Raw genomic sequence first — 21,021 nt, 5'->3', positions numbered from 1 at the left:
GTTTGAATGGCAACTTATCATTCTGTGACAGTCAAAAGACATCTTTCAGGTCACTAACTTACGAGATATTGGATTTGCAAATTGTTCAGATGGAAAGAAGGTTTCAAGACTTTCCCCAAATTCAGTTTGTTGAACTTTTCAACGAAAAGTGTTTCCCAAACTATCAAAAAGAATTCCCAAAGTTGAAGCTGCTTGAATTATTAGAACAGTACCCTTTTTTCAAACAAGAACAAGTTGGAAATGAACTGTGTAAAATATACGCTAATGAGAAAGAACACTTGTCTCCAAGAATCCTCTTAAAGTACATTGTCAACAATGATTTAAATTCCGTTTATGAAGAAACAACGAAGTTCCTGCTTTTGGTTTTGACCCTACCTGCAACTACAGCAAGCAGTTAACGAAGCACGAGTACTCTTAAACGAGTGGAGAATTATTTAAGGAATTCAATGTCCAACATCCGGCTGTCGTGTTTGAGCACGTTAGCAATAGAAAAGTCACTACTTGGAGGGCTATCCAGTGATTAGATCTTTGTAGACCTAGTTATAGACTTATTCGTGGAAAGAAAAGACTGGCGTATTGCACTTAGGTACTAGAAAATGTAAGTGCTTCTTCTCTTGCAGCTGGAGTTCAACAAATTTGTCATCGTTTCATGAACAAGTTAGTTATTATTATTGTTATTACTATTTGTGGCGATGGTAGTGGCAGTAGTAGTAGTAGTAGAAGTAGTTGTAGTCGTTGTTGTTTTATTTGATGCGTTTTGTTTCATTTGTTTAAATTATTGTTTATTGTACTATTTTGTCTCCCCAACCACGCTACGCCACTGCATACGACGCACTGTGAGTCAGCACTCATGATTGGTTTGATATAGACGAACGTAGAAAAAGATTTCATAGCAGGTGAAAGAGTCCACAATGGCATTGTTGATGACGGAGAAAACTCCACGGCGTTATACTTATCTTCCAATTTTATCCCAGTTGTTGGTGGCTTTGTGCGTAGGAAACCGTGGAAAGGCAGTGTAGAGGCACCATTAGTATCATGTTGTAGTCCGAAAGGAGCGGTAGGTGAGCGATGTGGAGATGTCGAAGTAAACGGCCACATTGTCAAATAGGACATACTTTGCGCATCGGAGGTCACCAGTATGGCGTGTGTTATAACACAGACAACACCATTTACTTTCACTATGTAATATTTTTATTGGCGCACGATAAATCAAAACACAAAGATATAGTTTTCGACAATCACGGTAACAGTTATGACGAATGTCTCACACCAAATAGACAACAACCAAAGTAGGTAAAAACGAAGTACAAAAAAGCAAAGATATTAATATTTTCTGGCAGATCTGCCACAAACTATTAACACTTTTCTGAAAGACATTATTTACAATTTGCTCTGCAAAATCCTGTCTGTGGGGTGTGATTACTATACTTGTATAATGAGCAAAATTAACTAAGTTTGTATCTTCGGGAATATAGAGTGGCAGGTCATTAGTATACCGGTATATTACGAGCAAGCTTCAGCACTATGTCTGCATCAATATACGCATGCGATTGAGAGATTGGAGTGATGCGTATAGATAGAATTGAAAAATAAAAGAGAAGTGTGTGATGCTGCGGAACTTATTGTAGATTTTAAATGCAATTGACTCTAAATATCAGATTGTATCATATAACTCAAATACGTCCCTTTTTTTGTTTTGTAGACAAGGATCGATCATCGATATTGCGTGCAGAGCAGCACGATATTCCAATTCTAGTGCATATTGTCTTTGATTTAAGTGAAGCGGGGGTAGAGGTGTTAAGGGACGCGATCCGGCTTTGTATAGTGGCGCAATTACTGTAAGTTTAAGTGTGTTTGCATTTTTTGTTGTTTTTAGTAATTAAATTATTGAGAGTAATGAGTATTTATGTAATTTTGTGGTAGGTGTAGCGTCTACCGCGCTTTTGCATCTTCGTTTTTGATAGCTGCAAAGGGCGATCGCCATGTCGTACAATACAAGGCGGCAGACAGGTCAGGGTGTGGGTAAGTCTTCATCATACACAGAATGTTTTCATACTTAACAGAAGTGTTTTACATAAGTACAACAATAGAATGAACGTACGTTATTCTTTATACCACGGGTATATTAGATTACATTTCTTGATCTTGTGTGCTATGAGCGAATGGACCTTTGGCGACCATTTTGATTTTAAGTAAGAATATGTAATTTAAACACAGTATCATCGAAAATTGATCTTAAATGTAGTTTTTAGAAGAAATCGTTGATATACCGGTTTTATGTATATTGTTAATGTAAGTTTTTTAACAACACTGAAGACAGTGGCTTCGTAGGTAGAATTAATTGGACCGTTAATTTGGTGCTGGTCCTGCCTCCTCCCCCATTTTCTCTTCAAGTGGTGTTCAGTTTTAGTTATTAAGATTGAGTTTAATGTAAAAAAAGAATTAGTATAGGATTACCGTTTGAAATTTTTCTAACCACAAATCTGGCTGATACGACTTTTAAGATTTCGTAGCACTATGTGTAATCGTTTGTAGCCCCCCCCCCCCTTCCCATTTGTCAAAGCTTGGCGTGAATTAATATGTTTTAGACAACATATATTTCACATGTACCGGTATTTCATAACTTTCGCGAGAACAGTTCGGACGTATTGATTTTTATAATATGGAGTCGGAAAACAAATTCGAACAAGGCGGTGTAATTGTTAAGTGTGCATGACCATCTTTGTATCAAATAGGTTTTGATTTCTAAATTCTCTCCAGAGTATAGTGTATTCAGTTTTACTTTTAAGTATTAGTTTCCATTGTATTTAGGATCTCACTTGTATTTTTTCACTACAGGTATGGGAGGAAAAGGTTCTCCTGGTCCATACCCTCCTAGACCACGCATGCCTCAGCAAAATACCTATCAACAAGGTTACAGCTCCCAGCAGTCTAGCCATTATTCAAGCCAAAACCAAGGTGGCATGCAGCAGGTACTTAGTTGTTTAGTAGCAGCTTGAATTTGATGTTACTGTGTTAGATAATTTGAGAACTAGAATTTCGAGGTCTGTATGTGAAGCTAATGTTTTTGTAATGTGGTTTGTGTGTGTGTGTATATTCCGTAAGTAGCCTATATGGCCCCTCTCTCTTATTAATGAATGTATAATGAAGTTACCAGCTTGATTCCTAACACTGCTCTAGGAAATGTTTATTATAGGGTCAGTTGGTTCCTTCTCATATTTGTGAGACTACTCCCCAATGGTTCATCATCCAGTGGGAATAACAGTGTCTCATATGCTCACATGTCAAAAGTTTCCTGTCATTGTAGAAAATTTAATTCCATTTATGTATTTGTTTGTAGATAATTCAGTTTCATACTCTGGGATCTATTTCTACCTAGTAAGTATTAATGTATGCAAGAGATTAAAAATTTCACAAACTTGACCTATAAGAAAGCTAGAAAACATGATTAAGTCACTCTTGGATGCCTACAAAACATGATTAAATTAATCTTGGTTGTCTATGCTGATACCCACCTACAGTTCCTCTGTAGGTGAATGCTAGTGTGGCATTAATAAGAAATACCCCATCCTTCGCTAATCTGAGTTCTGTTCAGTTTCTGACTGTTTACTATTGTTGTGAAATTAACCTCCTTCCTATAGCCAAGTTAGGATAATAAGATCCCTGATGGCTTGCAGCACGGTTGCCAGCTTTCAACTGGGAAGTGCTAACCACTACAGGGGAAAACAGCAGTCACAGAGCTTTGACAATGAGGTGGTTTTGTTGTAGAGATGTTAACAAAATCAGGGTATTAGTTGAGGCAGGGCCACAAAGCTGCTGACCCCAGCCTGCTAACTGTCAGATATCAACGTACACTGACTCAGCAATAGTTGGGAGTAGTGTTTCTGTAAGTTTTGGTTGGGAAAGAGATCTATAAATCTTAAGTTCATTTCATAATACAGATCAATATATGTAGTATGTTGTTCAATTTAGCTTTGTGCACTGAGTTTGAAACTTGTTTGCATTATGAGAATGTTCACAACATTGTTTGCAGTTACTTTTGTACTATGGATGTTGGCGACCTGGTGCAAGTTCAAAGACAGCTCTCCATGGTTGCACAAGAACATATCAGGATAAAGTATTATTTGTGGTTTGCCAGTGTATGGTGGTAGCATCTGACACTTCGTGTATCAGAGTATAGGGGTTAACGGAAACGTCGAATTCCACCTGTCTGCTTTGACCAATGATGTCACAACTCCTGTATCGCGACTATGACGTCATTATGTAAACATGACAACACACTAAAATAGTTTGAAAAACCATCAAACACCTAGGAGGATGAAATTGGGTTTTTTTGGGCGGGGGGCAAACTAATAATAAACACGCTCCACTAAACCAAACGAGAAAATGACCACAACCTTCGCAAAATCAACTAAAAACAATATTCACTGGAATCGAACATTTCCCTTGACCTATATAGGCCAACAGCAACTGCCGATACCACACTATAAATCTCAAAACTTTCACCACCATCACACCTAATTCTACCACAAAAATAACTTAGAAAATCAAAATTGGAATCGAACACTTCCCCTGACCTGTTATCCTTACATCATCTCCGGATATAGCCGTCCCTGGTCCAAGATGCCGGAATTTTAGTAAGCCTCATTTCTTCACGACACACTGGACACTTCATGACTTCAGCCAACAGGCCGAATAGCTGAAGGTATTTTATTAGAGGCAGCGCACTGTCCCCCATCATTGCCGACAACTGAAAACTGTTGACCTTGTCAGTCATATCCATACCTACCAGAGACTTAAACAATGCAATTTACCAAATTTCGCACATGACAAACAGAAAAAAACTACAATAACATTGACATAACAAAACCAATATCGTTAACTCACTGAAAAATGTTCCTCTGAAAGCACAGTCACCACCGATACCACACATGTGCAATGCTACCGCGCAAATGTCCCTCATACGCCACATAACACGCTACCCATAAACACACCATCAGAGAAAACCACTGGCCGCAACAATACACCACCTATAAACATGCCTCACATGTGAACTGAACCAAAAACATCCTCACACACAACACCCAACCACACCACCAGAGAGCACCGCTGACATCAAAACAACACCTAAGGATACACCACTCTCACAAACTAAACTCCGTGCTGTCGTGATGTCACACACCACAACAGCCTTAAATCACGGGTTAAAGCCGATGGGTGGAATCTGATGCTTCCATTGACCCGAGTATAGTAATTGTTGCTTCATAGTGTGCCGAGTTAAAGTACCTGTTTTGTCAAGGCAATGTATATTTAATCTATTCATTTGTACAAGGCAGAGGAGAGCATGTGTAATATATGAAGTACATATGAAAATTCAAAGTTGGGACTCCAACCATAAAACTGCTGCTACAGTTAGTTCCATCAGCATTGACTCAGAAAATAACTTGTGGGCTCTGTATCATGTTCTTTTTTGACATTACTGTAAGGGTGGTGCTAAGTGTTTGTACAGAAAAGATTTGATTTTATAACAGTGGAAATTCTTGGTTGTGATAATGAATAAACAGGAGGATTGTGTGTGTGCGCGCGCGCCCACACACACACACACACACACACACACACACACACACACACACACAAACAAATCTACATCTACGTGATTACTCTGCTATTCACAATAAAGTGCCTGACAGAGGGTTGAATGAACCAACTTCAAGCTGTCTCTCTACCGTTCCACTCTCGGAACGGCACACGAGAAAAATGAGCACTTAAATTTTTCTTTGTAAGCCCTGATTTCTCTTATTTTATCGTGAAGATCGTTTCTTCCTATGTAGGTGGGTGCCAACAGAATGTTTTTGTAGTCGGAGGAGAAAACTGGTGATTGAAATTTCATGAGAAGATCCCGTCGCATTGAAAAACGCCTTTGTTTTGATGATTGCCACTCCAATTCACGTATCATGTCTGTGACACTATCTCCCCTGCTTCATGATAATACAAAACGAGCTGCCCTTCTTTGTACTTTTTCGGTGTTATCCATCAGTCCCACCTGATGCGGATCTCGCACTGCACAGCAATAGGCCTACTCCAGAATAGAGCGGACAAGTGTGGTGTAAGCAGTCTCTTTGGTAGATATGTTGCACCTTCTAAGTGTTGTGCCAATGAATTGCAGTCTTTGGTTTGCTCTACCCACAATATTATCTATGTGATTGTTCCAATTTAGGTTATTTGTAATTGTAATCCCTAAGTATTTAGCTGAATTTACAGCCTTCAGACTTGTATGACTTATCGCGTAATCGAAATTTAGCTGATTTCTTTTAGTACTCATGTGAATAACTTCACACTTTCCCTTATTCCTTATAGCTGACTGATCTATGGTGTATAGAAACGTGCAATAGAAAACAGTATTTGCACTCAAGACATACAAGCCCACTGTACCAAATGTTGTGTACATTTGGGTGTCTGAGTGAATTTGTGTACTTCCGGAGAAAGCAAGAGCTTGAAAGCTGGTGTGAATACTCTTTTTCTGTAGTCTGTGCCACATCAGCTATGCGTGATTTGGCTTTACCTATAATGTATTATGAAGAATTTCGGAATTTAGTTACAGTATTACGGAAAGGACAGCATGCCACTCATTGTGTACAGGAGACGTTGTCATAGACTTGAGCCGATACTGCACAAACTGAAGGAGCCATTTAAGATTCAGCTGGATTTGACATTTGTCTTTATATATTGTAAGTTAAAGTTGTTTCTGTCTTCATGTTCAGGCTAATCTTGTGAACTGCTGTTGAATTTTAATACTGTTTCCATTGATAGACTGAATTGCTAGGAAGGCTTTTGTATATAATTATTACTGCTACACCAAAGTCCTGTGGCCATATATACTTAGTGCTGCCTGTGTGAAGCTGAGATGGATCACTATAGTCAGATTAAAATTACTTTATAGTTGATGCCGTCATGTGCTGCTACTGTATTGCTGCCGGCTACCTCTTGCTTACAGGTGACACACAAACATGGCAGGTCATGTCACAAATGCCGTTAATGTGCAATGTGGAGCAGTGTTGGAAATGGCTGCTGAAAGGTATGATGGAAATGGGAGATGCTATGTCAATAGCTGATTTTGAGTGACCAATGACTGAATTGTGACAGACATGGTTTTTTTTTAGCCCGGGTATTAAATCCATTGCGACCTAAATCAGGGTGTCTACGACCCAGGAGATCCAGGAAAACCCCGGGATTTTTTTAGAATTCCGGGAGTCTATTATTGTGTTTGTTTTCATTTAAATTTTTGTGATTTTGACTGGTAAGAATCAATACTCCAACAAAAGATATTACTGTATCCCGCTTCTGCGGAATAATACTGCAGCAACAAAACAAGAGGGAAAAAACGAAAATAAAACTTAAGTCGCAAAGGAAATGCGCCTTATACAACAGCAAAACAGTGCTCATACAAGTGTCTGCCAACAGAAAAATGTGTCTCAGGCTTTAGGAAGACTATGCAATGCTTCCTAACAACAAATTGTTTCCTATGAGCGTGACGTAACAGACAGTACTGGTACTCAAGAAAATTTACATACGAATGTGCACTTTAAGCCGAATTATGCATTTTAGTATGGTTCACGAGATTCCAATACTCTTGAAGTATCCTCTGATGTCTCGTGTCTTTTGTTACATAGTGGAACTTCTTTTAATGTTTTACACGTGCGAACATACGAGCTCCCTGTGTCATTGTAGCTGCGCATGAGCAGTGGCACATGTTATTTGGCGCTCTCTTGCAAATGCTGAAACGAATCAGTTTCTAACAGGTCGCAGGAAAAAATTGCAAATGGTTGTTTGAAAGGTGTTACTTTCAAAGTAAATTTACTTTTACACAAGATGAACAATGTGCGAGAATGTACGATGAATTTCTTAAATCACAGAGCGTTTGACTCTCAATTAAAAATAAACTCTTTGAGGACGACCATCTAGAAGAATTTCGAGCTCAGGAGATCAGAAATTTACGTCGTTATGAAAAATTTTACTGGCACATTTGTGTGATATATCTGAAAGTGCAACATGCGCAGAAAAGATCAACATTATATGTGGAAGCTTACAGCTTATTAATCTTCGAGACCACGATTATATGTGAAAGCTTTGTTTTTCTTGTAGCAACACTATGTATTTTAATTTAAACCATTAACTTTTCCTATTTGTGTTTTTCGCGCTAGGTAAGAGTGATCTTGCTATTGGTTGACTACATCACGTGTCCTATGCTGTCTTCGGCTGGCGAGATCACATGATACGGTCTATGACTGGCTTACAAAAGCGCGTCGCAATCTCGATTTCAATGCTTTGGAAAGTAACATCCAGTGTATGGTGGAATTCTAATTTATACCTTCATAACATGAAAATATGCAGTGTACATGTTGCTGAAGTGCCGGGGAATTCTACGTCTGCATATAAAACCATAAATATTCAAAGGACTGATAAGTTTTACAGTGCCGAGGAAAAGTATACTATCACTTAACACGGGAAAAGTGTGTTTTCAACTGGGAAATCCAGGCAAAATTCGGGAATTATTTTTCCTTGCCCCTTTATACACCCTGAAAAAATCAGTTGCTTTGTTCATGGCATGTGAGGCTAATCTCTACGAGCAGACACAAGACAGAAAAAATTCTGTATTATGTTAGTGTGCATAGCCATCTTCCATAACAAAATTTCAGTTTTAGCAGCAAAACCAAACTAATTTCTCGCTATCCTTCATTACCTGAAATTATCCTCACACTGGCTACAAGGGATGCAGTGTTACCAACCAATGAGCAGTCCTGGTTGGCACTTGATTGCAGGTTTTAGGCAACCCAAACACATTCTAAACGAGAAATTAATTTTAAGATGAAAAATAAGAGCAGATGAAAAGGTCAGTACAATGAGGGAAATGACAGCAAATTATCTAATGTAAACCAATCTTTGTGATTATAAGTGCATAAATGATGGTGGATCGCATCTTGTGCCGTGTTAATGCCGAGTATGAAATGTGTAGCTCATTAGGAGTGAGAGAGAGAGAGAGAGAGAGAGAGAGAGAGAGAGAGAGAGAGAAATATAGGATGCAAATACATCAAGAAATAAAGATAGACAAGGAGTTGGAAGTAAACTATGTTTTGGGCATGGTGTTGATTGCTCTGTTGGAGGAAACCAGCTACAACATGTGAAGTGTCAACTAACAAGTAATTTTAGTGAGACTAGTAAACAATGAACAAGCAAGGCTTTGAAAAAATTGTATTACCAAATACAAAATGCTTACACTGTCTTTGCTTCATAGTTGCATCCATCATGCATAACCCTTTAACACGTAGCTTCCTCCTCTGGCAGAAGGAGCCACCACTCTGTGAAGTTTGTGGCAGCCCTCAGTCTCAATGGAGATCTGCCCACCATACTGGCAGATGCTGATTTCAGTCTTAAGAACGGTGAAATTCTGTAACTATCAGGCCTCATCCCTAAATTGGTAGGAAAGGGAGACAAGACTTAAATATATTATAAACTGCTTCGCATCTGCGGACAGCCTTTGTCTCCACCCATGAGATTGGCATGCTGGTAAGAAGTGTAGCCACCAACATAGCGTTTCCCAACACTGAAGCCCAGTACATTTCAATAATGTCACATTTCTTGGGAATCAGTTAGATTGCATATGTTCATTCTATGTGAGTATAAATACAAAAGTATGTTAAAACTCTAGTTTTTACCACAAGTATTTACATTTCTTTAATATTAAAGTGTTTCAGCATTAAGCCATTATCATAGGAATTAATCCTAAAAGAGAAAGCATATATTGAAACACTTCAGCAATACCAATTGGATACAATGTGAACCCAACAGCACTTGCACATACCAAACGCCTATTGATGCAAGGTATTGCGTCAAAGCTAATCACATGAAGTAAAAGTACAGACTGCCTTGTATGTGCCTACAGAATGACGAACGGTAAAGCTCTGCCATGTGACGTTAACTTCAAAGATCGCATTGTCTGCAACAAATACATTTTTCCAAAAATAAGTGAACGTTTTGCAATCGTAGAAGTACACTAGTGTATACAAGGGCATCGCACAAAGTAGACATTTTGCTATATGACCACTTTATGTAATGTGTACACAAAGAACAAGAAAAATATGAAAAAGCGATAAATGCCAAAGTCAGTGTATATAAATTACTTGGAAGGCACTAGGGATATTCTTTTGTCTATTGCAAATTGGTGTGTCGTGCCTTGCAGTGCCTGAAATATTTTTGTACGGACAGCTTTGATTCTGTTTTTTATTGCTCATCTTAAATTTTAGGCATCGCTTTAGGCCGGGCAGGCAGTTGTTAGAATCTGTGTGGGCTTTTGTGGTGCAAGGCACAACATATTGACATGTAACATGATATACTAAAAATACCCCTAGTGCATCCCAATTTACATTGTTTATAGATTGGCTATGGCATTGCATGTATCTGTTCTTATAATTGCCATTCTTTATACTTTTGCATAAAAAGTATCAGCATATACACTTGTGTAGTTAAGATTGTGAAATGTTCACTTATTGTTCTTGGGAGAAAAAAAAACCTGTTCATTGCAAGACAATGCTGTCTTTCTATGTTCGCGCTATCTGATAGAGCTGATTTCCTTATTGTTCCATGGCCACACACAGGCCAGTTTGCATGTACGGCATCAATAGGATTTTGGTAGGTGTAAGCTCTGATGTTTTCATATTGTATTGTGTTGGTATTGCTGGTGTTCCTCTGTGTGCTTTCTCTTTTTGATTTAGTTACTTTAAATGGAGCCTAATGCTGAAACATGTACAGACTAAAGGAAAATAATTACTTGTCATCAAGTCATTGTAAGTGCAGAATATAACAGCTATGTGCTGGAAAGTTTGTATCTATTGAATATGAAAATTCAAATTCAACACTTGAGCTTCGAGAACACTAAAATCAACATGGCAGCTGCCCTTCTTGCCTCCGTCAGCCAATTGTGGCACAGGATGCGATCATCACCATGGTGTGAACGTACGCAAAAAACATTAAGCATGCAGCAATAGGAATTGTAAATGTCTGACAGACAGTGCAGTACTATGCAAATCTTCACATATATGGCATAGTGAAGTTTTCAGGTTCCCCATCATTTTTTGCACCAAAAGCTCAAGCAGTTGCTTAGTATTGTTGCATTGTGAGGACATTTTCCTTGATTACTCACGTGAATGGTTCCATTCTCCCACAGGAAGGTCCTTGCTGAGTCTCAGCAAACACCCACTGTGCAATCAAGTACCTTTCCTCCCACTATGCTGGATCGTGCCTTGCAGATTGATGCAGCTGTAGTCTGTCTGTAAACTCAAGAGCGAGCAGCGCTTTTGGTGGGGGGAGTGGCCTTTCCCGGACGAACGCTGCCACCGGCCTACAGGGGCACCCAAAATGTGTTGCCCGTTACCTGTCTAGCGGTGTAGATCGGCGTGCAGTGATATACATCGTTTCTGTTCGTGGGATTTTAGTTGCCAGTGTCAGTCAGTTAAATTTGTACACTTACTGATATACTTCGATATCCGTAAGTGATGGATACTCGTCTAGAATTGCAAGAAAATGTGCAGAATACGAGGAAGAGGAGGTATTTGCAGAGTAACGAGCGTTCGATCGTCTCTAATGTTATTACAGCGTGTATTAAAGAGGAGGCCCAAAAAGAACTGTTGGATAATATTACCAGTCCCAATCAAAGGGCTGCATTAGGAATGAATGCGAAAATAAGCCGCATGGTTTAGTGAAATCGCCACGAAGGAAAACTAATAATCTTGGGAGGAAACCGATCGTTATAGACAGTTTCAAAATCACGTAAAACTTTTGATGATTATGGAACACTAAATCTCTATCTCGGTCACTATTCAACTGATTCTGAGACATATTGCTTTAAATATGTGCGCAATATCTATTCTAAACACTGCTGAAATTTTCTTCGAAATATGTACATCGATTCTGGGCTTCTAACCAAAAAGCTTGACACGTACTATACACTTGTACCAGTGCTTTTTCCAATTCCCGAAACACTTTAGGAACTGTTTCTTTGGGATAGTTTATAGGACTCTTAACTGTGCATTTTTAATCTCATCCAAGCTTGTAAAACTGCTGTCCTTTTAAGACCTGCTTTGAATGTTTATACCACTTGTATGCCCTTGGTTCACTCATAACAGGCTCACCAAAAGCAATATTTAACATTTCTAAAAATTTCATACACTTTATTCCATTCCTGTAACAAAATTTAATACAGATTCTCTAATCTGTTTTTGTACAAAACAAATAATCATTGATGCTACCAAAACACATGTAATCTTTTTGACAGCTGACAACAGAGTAAATACTCAATATGCATGACATTGTACACATACTTTTCAGACATGTTTACGAAGACAGAGACGAAGTAGTGCAAATTGGACTAATACAAAACACAAAATTATAAATTTCTGCTTACTTTTTAAACTCTCTTCGTGTTGCAAGTCCTTCAAAGAAAACTTCTACCTTTTAGTAGAAACACAGAGTAAGAAGCAGCCCTAAATTCTATAGATTGATTGCGTTATATGGGGCTCGTTTTCCGAATAGCAATAGTGGAACATACAGTACATTCACATGAACAGGTACTTGGTTATATATTTGTAGTATAATCCTTACTTCCGTTCTTATCTTAATATTATTTACTCTATAATGTTGTGTTTTGGAAGAACCTATCATTTTTTGTATCCTTTCTGGTTTTAATGCATTTGTCTAAAAATGAACGCAGCCAAGACGTATCTGCACACGGCGTCGCCACAGATATAAAGCGCGCGTCGTGGCAGGGCTGGCACTACGTTGTGGAACAGCCAGTAGAAGCGCCTTGTGACGTAACTGGGTTGGCAGAGTGGGGACTCACTCGCTCGCTCTTCAGTTTACCGACAGGCTATACCTTCTGCAGTTTGTGTCAGTGATTGACATCCATTATCTCAGATTTTGACACAACTTAGCATATTTGTTCTTTCTACGAATCTAATCAGTGAGCCAAGATATTACTGTTCTATAAGCTGTTTGGATTTTACATCCTGTTAAAGGGTTGGAATTTAACAGATTTTGGTTTTCATATGAAGAAAATAGTGTGTTCAGATACACAGAGTAATTTATTACTTCCTAATTTACCAGTGAATATTGATAAAATTTTATTTGTGCTTGCATCAATATGTGAAGGATTCAGAAGAATGTGATGAGTAGTATCATTGACAAGGAAAAGGTTAATTGAATAACTCTTTTTATTCTTGTTCTAAAAGATACTCTGTCAAATGATAAAATGAAATTAATGGGTTTTTTCACTCCTTTGTTATCAATTCATAGGCAAAAATGATTAACAAAATTCAAATGCTTACTTACCGTGTGTTCAGTTTCTCATCCATTTTGCTTTTAAAAACTGAAAGTAATGTGTAGCAAAAACTAGATTAAATAAGTTTCTTAGTATGCAGGCAAAAAATATATTTATCTGATGTCTTGAACTGATTGTATTGTTTATTTCTGCACAAATTGTGGAATAAACAATGTTGCACATGCATAAATGCAGTGTCATACCACTGCTCTCTTATTTCTGCAAGCTGGTGAATAATAATACTTTATACTGTCTATAGGTATGTATAGTTCAACTATTTTAGTAATTCTTCAGTTTCTGATTGAAGGAAAAAGATGTTTGCCAAATTTACTTTACTGGATATTAAAACAGTGAGTGTAGCTGTGAATGACATATTCTGACAGTTCAACTCAGCCTCTAAATAATACATGGGACAATATTTGTGATGAATGTGACCAGATATTGTTTTTAAGATTTTTTATATTGCTTTGGAATGTAGATATGCATATGCAAGTTATTAAACTATGCCGAACAAATAATCCATGCAATCTGTTGAACTTCCTGAAAATAAATCTCTTAAAATTGAAAATGAAAGCAGATGTTAGGTTAAAAACTATTTTTCTTCACCATCAGCACATTTCTGGACAAGTATGAATTTTTGCAAGTGTTTGTTGTCTCTCTTTCAAGAAACATAAATTGTCCATTAAAAAACACTTTCAATTCTAACAATAGAACAGAGTAGGAAAAATTCAATTTAAGAAGAAAAACAATTGCAGTGTTGAGGCTGTAGTAAATGCCAAAAGTGAGGGTAGTGGATTGTCAGATTATAAGGTGATGAAGTACTATAATTGTAGAAAATACTGTCGTTGATAAACTAAACACTGCATTCAGTAGAATTCAGTCCGCCTCCGGTAGCTGAGTGGTCAGTTCCACAGAATGTCAATCCTAAGGACCCGGGTTAGATCCCTTGCTGGGTCGGAGATTTTCTCCGATCAGGGACTTGGTGTTGTGTTGTCCGAATCATTATTTCATCCCCATTGATGCGTAAGTCACTGAAGTGGCGTCGGATCGAAAGACATGCGCCCGGCGAATGGTCTTTCCAACGGGAGGCCCCAGTCACACGACATTTACATTTTAGTGGAATTAGAGGTCACTATGAAACTGCATGCATGTGGCGAACACAGCAGATTCTCCTGTGGCAAAGAAAAAAAAGAGTGCACGAGAACGTAAAATGAGTCAAACAGTTCTCAAAGTTGATTTACTATCTAAGGAAAAATACTAGAAAATAAGTGTAGCAGGAATGGACAAGCTTGTTGATTTAATTAAAACTGAATTACTTAAGATAACAAGAAACAGATTCAAATTTGACGATTACAGCTGTATTAAATTTGCCTGGGACATTCAGTGTAACTGATTAGGTTTGTGAAGCTCAAAAACTATTCAAAGAGAAGTGTTTTTAACAGAACGTAACCATAGCTGTGGGAAAAATTGAGTCTTTGGAACCATGAATTGGTAAAAATGTTTCATCAAAATGATGAGCAGTCCAGAATTTTGTGTGTTATGAAGATGATGCTAGTACAGGAAGAAACTTACGTGAGACAGCAATGGATTTTATGCCTTTGAGAGCTCTACTCAGTTTTCATGTTAGAATGTACTGACTTAAAAATGTTTTTTCAAAATTTTGCTGTGAGACCTGATGTGTTTTGCGTGGTGCCAGTGGCACACACTTAGTGTGCATGTGCACTATACATAAAAATGTCATTTTATTGATTCACGAGGTTTATACTGGAGAAAATAAAAAGAACATACGTTAACAATGTTGGAAAAGGTAGATTGCTATTTACCATAAAGATGACATTTTAAGCTGCAGACAGTAACACTTAAGAAACTTTTTTTGCACATAAGCTTTTGGCCAGAGCCTTGTCAGAAAAAGAGAAACACCACCATTCGTCCATACAAGCAAGCACAAGTCATACAGACATGACTGCCAACTCTGGCAGCTTGGGACAGAATGCAACTATCATATGGGATGGAAGCAGGAATCTGCAACTATTATGTGAGATGGAAGAAGTAATATGGAGGAGGTGAGGAAGGGAAGCGATAGCAGTGTACAGGGAGGGGGGGAAAGGACTGCTTTCTGGTGTAGGTTTAGGGACTAGAATACCAGCAGGTGCAGCATCAGGAGGTTGTGGAGGCAGGAGTGAAAAAAGAGAGGAACTGGGAATGATGGTCAGGTAACTCCCATGTGTGCAGTTCAGGAAAGCTTGTGGTGGAGGGGTATATACGGGTGGCTTGGGAAATGAAGCAGCCATTGAAATCAAGAATTTTACACTCAACTGCATGTTGTGCTACTTGCTCTTGGCTGCAGTTTGGCAGTGGTTGTTCATCCTGGTGGGTGGCTAGTCGGTGGTCATGTTGTTGTTGTTGTTGTTGTTGTGGTCTTCAGTCCTGAGACTGGTTTGATGCAGCTCTCCATGCTACTCTATCCTGTGCAAGCTTTTTCATCTCCCAGTACCTACTGCAACCTACATCCATCTGAATCTGCTTAGTGTATTCATCTCTTGGTCTCCCTCTACGATTTTTACCCTCCACGCTGCCCTCCAATACTAAATTGGTGATCCCTTGATGCCTCAGAACATGTCCTACCAACCGATCCCTTCTTCTGGTCAAGTTGTGCCACAAACTTCTCTTCTCCCCAATCCTATTCAATACTTCCTCATTAGTTATGTGATCTACCCATCTAATCTTCAGCATTCTTCTGTAGCACCACATTTTGAAAGCTTCTATTCTCTTCTTGTCCAAACTATTTATCGTCCATGTTTCACTTCCATACATGGCTACTCTCCATACGAATACTTTCAGAAATGACTTCCTGACACTTAAATCAATACTGGATGTTAACAAATTTCTCTTCTTCAGAAACGCTTTCCTTGCCATTGCCAGCCTACATTTTATATCCTCTCTACTTCGACCATCATCAGTTATTTTGCTCCCCAAATAGCAAAACTCCTTTACTACTTTAAGTGCCTCATTTCCTAATCTAATTCCCTCAGCATCACCCGACTTAATTAGACTACATTCCATTATCCTTGTTTTGCTTTTGTTGTTGTTCATCTTATATCCTCCTTTCAAGACACTGTCCATTCCATTCAACTGCTCTTCCAAGTCCTTTGCTGTCTCTGACAGAATTACAATGTCATCGGCGAACCTCAAAGTTTTTACTTCTTCTCCATGAATTTTAATACCTACTCCGAATTTTTCTTTTGTTTCCTTTACTGCTTGCTCAATATACAGATTGAACAACATCGGGGAGAGGCTACAACCCTGTCTTACTCCCTTCCCAACCACTGCTTCCCTTTCATGTCCCTCGACTCTTATAACTGCCATCTGGTTTCTGTACAAATTGTAAATAGCCTTTCGCTCCCTGTATTTTACCCCTGCCACCTTTAGAATTTGAAAGAGAGTATTCCAGTCAACATTGTCAAAAGCTTTCTCTAAGTCTACAAATGCTAGAAACGTAGGTTTGCCTTTCCTTAATCTTTCTTCTAAGATAAGTCGTAAGGTCAGTATTGCCTCGCGTGTTCCAGTGTTTCTACGGAATCCAAACTGATCTTCCCCGAGGTTGGCTTCTACTAGTTTTTCCATTCGTCTGTAAAGAATTCGTGTTAGTATTTTGCAGCTGTGACTTATTAAGCTGATAGTTCGGTAATTTTCACATCTGTCAACACCTGCTTTCTTTGGGATTGGAATTATTATATTCTTCTTGAAGTCTGAGGGTATATCGCCTGTTTCATACATCTTGCTCACCAGATGGTACAGTTTTGTCAGGACTGGCTCTCCCACGGCCGTCAGTAGTTCCAATGGAATATTGTCTACTCCGGGGGCCTTGTTTCGACTCAGGTCTTTCAATGCTCTGTCAAACTCTTCACGCAGTATCGTATCTCCCTTTTCATCTTCATCTACGTCCTCTTCCATTTCCATAATATTGTCCTCAAGTACATCGCCCTTGTATAGACCCTCTATATACTCCTTCCACCTTTCTGCTTTCCCTTCTTTGCTTAGAACTGGGTTTCCATCTGAGCTCTTGATATTCATACAAGTCGTTCTCTTATCTCCAAAGGTCTCTTTAATTTTCCTGTAGGCGGTATCTATCTTACCCCTAGTGAGATAGGCCTCTACATCCTTACATTTGTCCTCTAGCCATCCCTGCTTAGCCATTTTGCACTTCCTGTCGATCTCATTTTTGAGACGTTTGTATTCCTTTTTGCCTGTTTCACTTACTGCATTTTTATATTTTCTCCTTTCATCAATTAAATTCAATATTTCTTCTGTTACCCAAGGATTTCTACTAGCCCTCTTCTTTTTACCTACTTGATCGTCTGCTGCCTTCACTACTTCATCCCTCAAACCTACCCATTCTTCTTCTATTGTATTTATTTCCCCCATTCCTGTCAATTGCTCCCTTATGGTCATACCGGTATAAAAAGTTGTGCAGTGATTGCAGCAATGCTGGGAAATGTCGTGGCTGCGTTCACGGGTGGCTCGGTCCCTGTGACGAGACTGGAATAGGAAGTGTTGGATTGATGGATTCGGCAGGTCTTACACCTGGGTCTTCCATATCGATATGAACTTTGTGGCAAGGGGTTGGGATTGGGAGTGGCATAGGGATGCACTAGGATATGGTGAAGTTGGATTGGTGACGGAACAATACTTCGGGAGGTGTATGAAGGAGCTTGGGTTGGATGTCCCTCTTTTCAGAGCATGATGATAGGTAATCAAAGCTCTGGCAAAGGATGTGGTTAAATTGTTCCTGTCTGGGGTAGTACTGGGTGACAAAGGGAATCTCTCTTGTGGGTGGTTCTTCATGTCTGGTGGAGGTGTGAGCAGAAATGGCATAAGAGATCTGTTCGCAGACTAGGTTTTAGGGGGAGGGGGTTATGCTTGCCTGTGAAGGCATTGGTGAGATCTTCAGTGTAATAGGCAAGGGAGCTCTTGTTGCAGTAGATATGCTGGCCCCAGGCTGGGTGGGAGGGCCTTACTGGTGTGAAAGGAATGAAAGCTGCCAAAATGCAGGTACTATTTATGGTTGGTGGGTTTAATGTGGACAGTTGCAGATGGAGCCATTAGAGAGATCAACGTATGCTGGGTTGAGGAGGACCAGGTGAAGCGGATGGGAGAGAAGGTGTTAAGGTTTTTGAAGGAATGAAGATAAGGATGTTCATATCATGAACCTGAGCCAGACAAGGGGGCATTGTTGGAGGCTAGGAAGGTCTCTGTATGTCCCATAAACAGATTGGTATAGAAAGGTGACCTGTGGGGTGTCCATTTCTGTACAGGGAATTTGTTTGTGTACCTTCTGTTCAAAGTAGTAGTTGTGGGTTAGGATTTAGTTAGTTATATGATGAAAGAGGTAGTGGATTTGGAATCTGAAGGACATTAGGAAAGATAGTATTCAGTAGTGATATTGGTATATTTGGGAGATGTCACCAGCAGTGATGAGTAGGTATCCAGGAGGTAAAGGGGTAGAGATGGTAGAAAATTGGTGAAGAAAGTGGTTGATATCTTTAACTTGGGAAGCTAGTTCATGGGAAATTAATTGGAGGTGGTCAGTGAGGGATGAAATTCTTTCACCTGAGGGTGTACAGGATGTTTGGTGTTGTGGATTTTGGGGAGCATGTAGAAGGTGCGTGTGTGGGGTGTCGGAGGTGAGCAGGGATATGTATTCAGGGGAGTGGTTCTAGGAAGTGCTCAAGGCTTTAAGCAGGGATTGGAGATTGTGTTGCACTTTTGGGATTGGATCAATCTGGCAGAATTCGTGTGGAGGAGTGAGATAATTGGCAGAGGCCTTCTGCCAGGTAGTCACTGTGATTCATGGTGGAACCTTTGTCTGCAGTAGGATGATTAGGTCAGGTTTTGTTTTCAGTTTATGTATGGCTGTATGGCCCGCGTCACCTAGGACAGCACTTTCCTACGCATAGAGGCGGAGCGGAAAGGAAGTGTGGGGGGGATGAGAACTGTGCTGCACGTGTGGCACCAGAGAGCAGGCAAACAACTCCATGTTGCCGAACTGCGTTGTTGCAGACAACAGCTAGGCTCATTTGTGTCCGGTACACAGATTCACACTGCATGACATCGGGAGGCGAAATCAGTTGATGCAGCTTTGTGAGGATGTGGAGTACAATTTCTCTCAAAATGAGGTCATTGAAACTGCTTGCAATAATTATTGTTTATTGCGATTTGAACTGCATTATAAGTTAAAATTTAATACATGACAAAATTAACTTCAAGCACAAACCTAAATTATTATGTTTGCTCTTGGCAACTGCTTCTACTTAATAGAATTTTTAAAAATGTGTGAGGTGTTTATGCATATGTCTTTGGCTATAGATAAGTGTAATCACTGCGTGTAAAAGATAGTTAGTGCTAGAAAATACTAATTTAAGAGAATATTGTAAAAGTGGTCAGTAAGTTGTCATCTTTATTGCTGTAAACAGGCATTATGAGTGTAAGCTAATGCATTCAACATTAGTGACCGACCGCATTAGTAATCCATTCAACAAGCAACAATTACCCATCATCTGGGAATAACTCCAGGGAATGCTGACCAATAATATCAGAAATCACCGTTATCTCGACAAGTAACAGTTACTATCTTTTTAGGGCCGTATCCAGTTCGTGCCTTGAAAATGACAGAGGTTTACATGTGGAAATCGCACTTCTGACGAATTTGTCCAGCTGCATTCTCATATGTTGTTAGAGCATACAACAAGGTGGGAGAAGCATAACTTCTATTTGGGCAATATGTTGAACACTATAGTCTGCATTATAAAAAAGATACCAAGTCCTAATCAAAAAGGCTAGGAAGTTCTCATTATTGTGTATGCAACTTACATGTTGACAAACATGTCATTTAAACCACAAGTCTTTAAAACTAAGAAATATTATTACCTTTTTCCAAAGGCTACATCGTAATACCACTGTCATTTGTATTTGAGTGTGTTTCTGAACACTCGGATTGTAAATTTACGATGATAGATTCAAGGCTTATATCCATGTCAAGTTCTTCTTTCTAAAGCTTCTTAGCACGCCACACAGACTGTGCCCGCACTGCAGGTGGGATGTTGTCTATTGCCTCATGCACAAATGATTCAGTGTATATTATCTTGAATGTTTTTTTTTCCTCACATTTTTTTCTCCCACATAGCCTTAAAACCCATTGCCCAAATTAATTCTGTGTGCCCACACTGACTGTGACTCATGGGTAAACTCAGAACTCTGCAACCCCATGCATGTGCAAGGAAGTCAAATTTATATATTCTGTCATGTGACTTGTATAAATTAACGAGCTGCAGGAGATCGGCATGAGTCTGGAGTGTACTGTGCTTACTATTTTTATTTTTAAGTTGGGGAAAAATATCCACTTTTCTGGTGTACTTGGTGTTTTCTCTGTAACAGTTGAATTGCAACTGGCAGTGACAGACTATGGAGCTAGGTGAGTCACGTCACGAAACTGACAGCTTTATTTCCGAATGGGAGCCACTGCTGTTTTTCTTATGCATAAGTACAAGTTTATTCTCAGAAACAAAACCAGAAGAATAGTCAGCATGTAGAATAATTATCTGAGAACCTATTCTTATGAGAACTTTAAAACCATCAAGACCGTCACTCATTTT

At 39.1% G+C, this 21,021-nt stretch overlaps 1 protein-coding gene across 2 annotated transcripts in view; it reads left to right on the top strand.

Moving 5' to 3' along the window:
- The first annotated feature begins 1,734 nt into the window (after positions 1–1,734).
- The window catches only part of LOC124781379 (double-stranded RNA-specific editase 1-like), a 38,865-nt gene continuing 19,578 nt past the window's right edge, over positions 1,735–21,021 (top strand). Inside the window, exons 1-3 of one of the 2 annotated variants that reach the window (XM_047253856.1) lie at positions 1,735–1,838; positions 1,924–2,022; positions 2,839–2,972. In XM_047253856.1, the coding sequence (XP_047109812.1) occupies positions 1,983–2,022; positions 2,839–2,972 (174 nt within the window). In that variant the 5' untranslated portion in view covers positions 1,735–1,838; positions 1,924–1,982. The remainder of the gene's footprint in view (positions 1,839–1,923; positions 2,023–2,838; positions 2,973–21,021) is intronic. The other variant, XM_047253857.1, reaches the window with a different exon arrangement.

This window comes from Schistocerca piceifrons, chromosome 1, assembly GCF_021461385.2.
Source record: "Schistocerca piceifrons isolate TAMUIC-IGC-003096 chromosome 1, iqSchPice1.1, whole genome shotgun sequence".
In the NCBI taxonomy this organism is placed as follows: Eukaryota; Metazoa; Arthropoda; class Insecta; order Orthoptera; family Acrididae; genus Schistocerca; species Schistocerca piceifrons.
The sequence above is the reverse complement of the archived record's forward strand: the minus strand, read 5'-3'. Positions and strand labels throughout refer to the sequence as shown.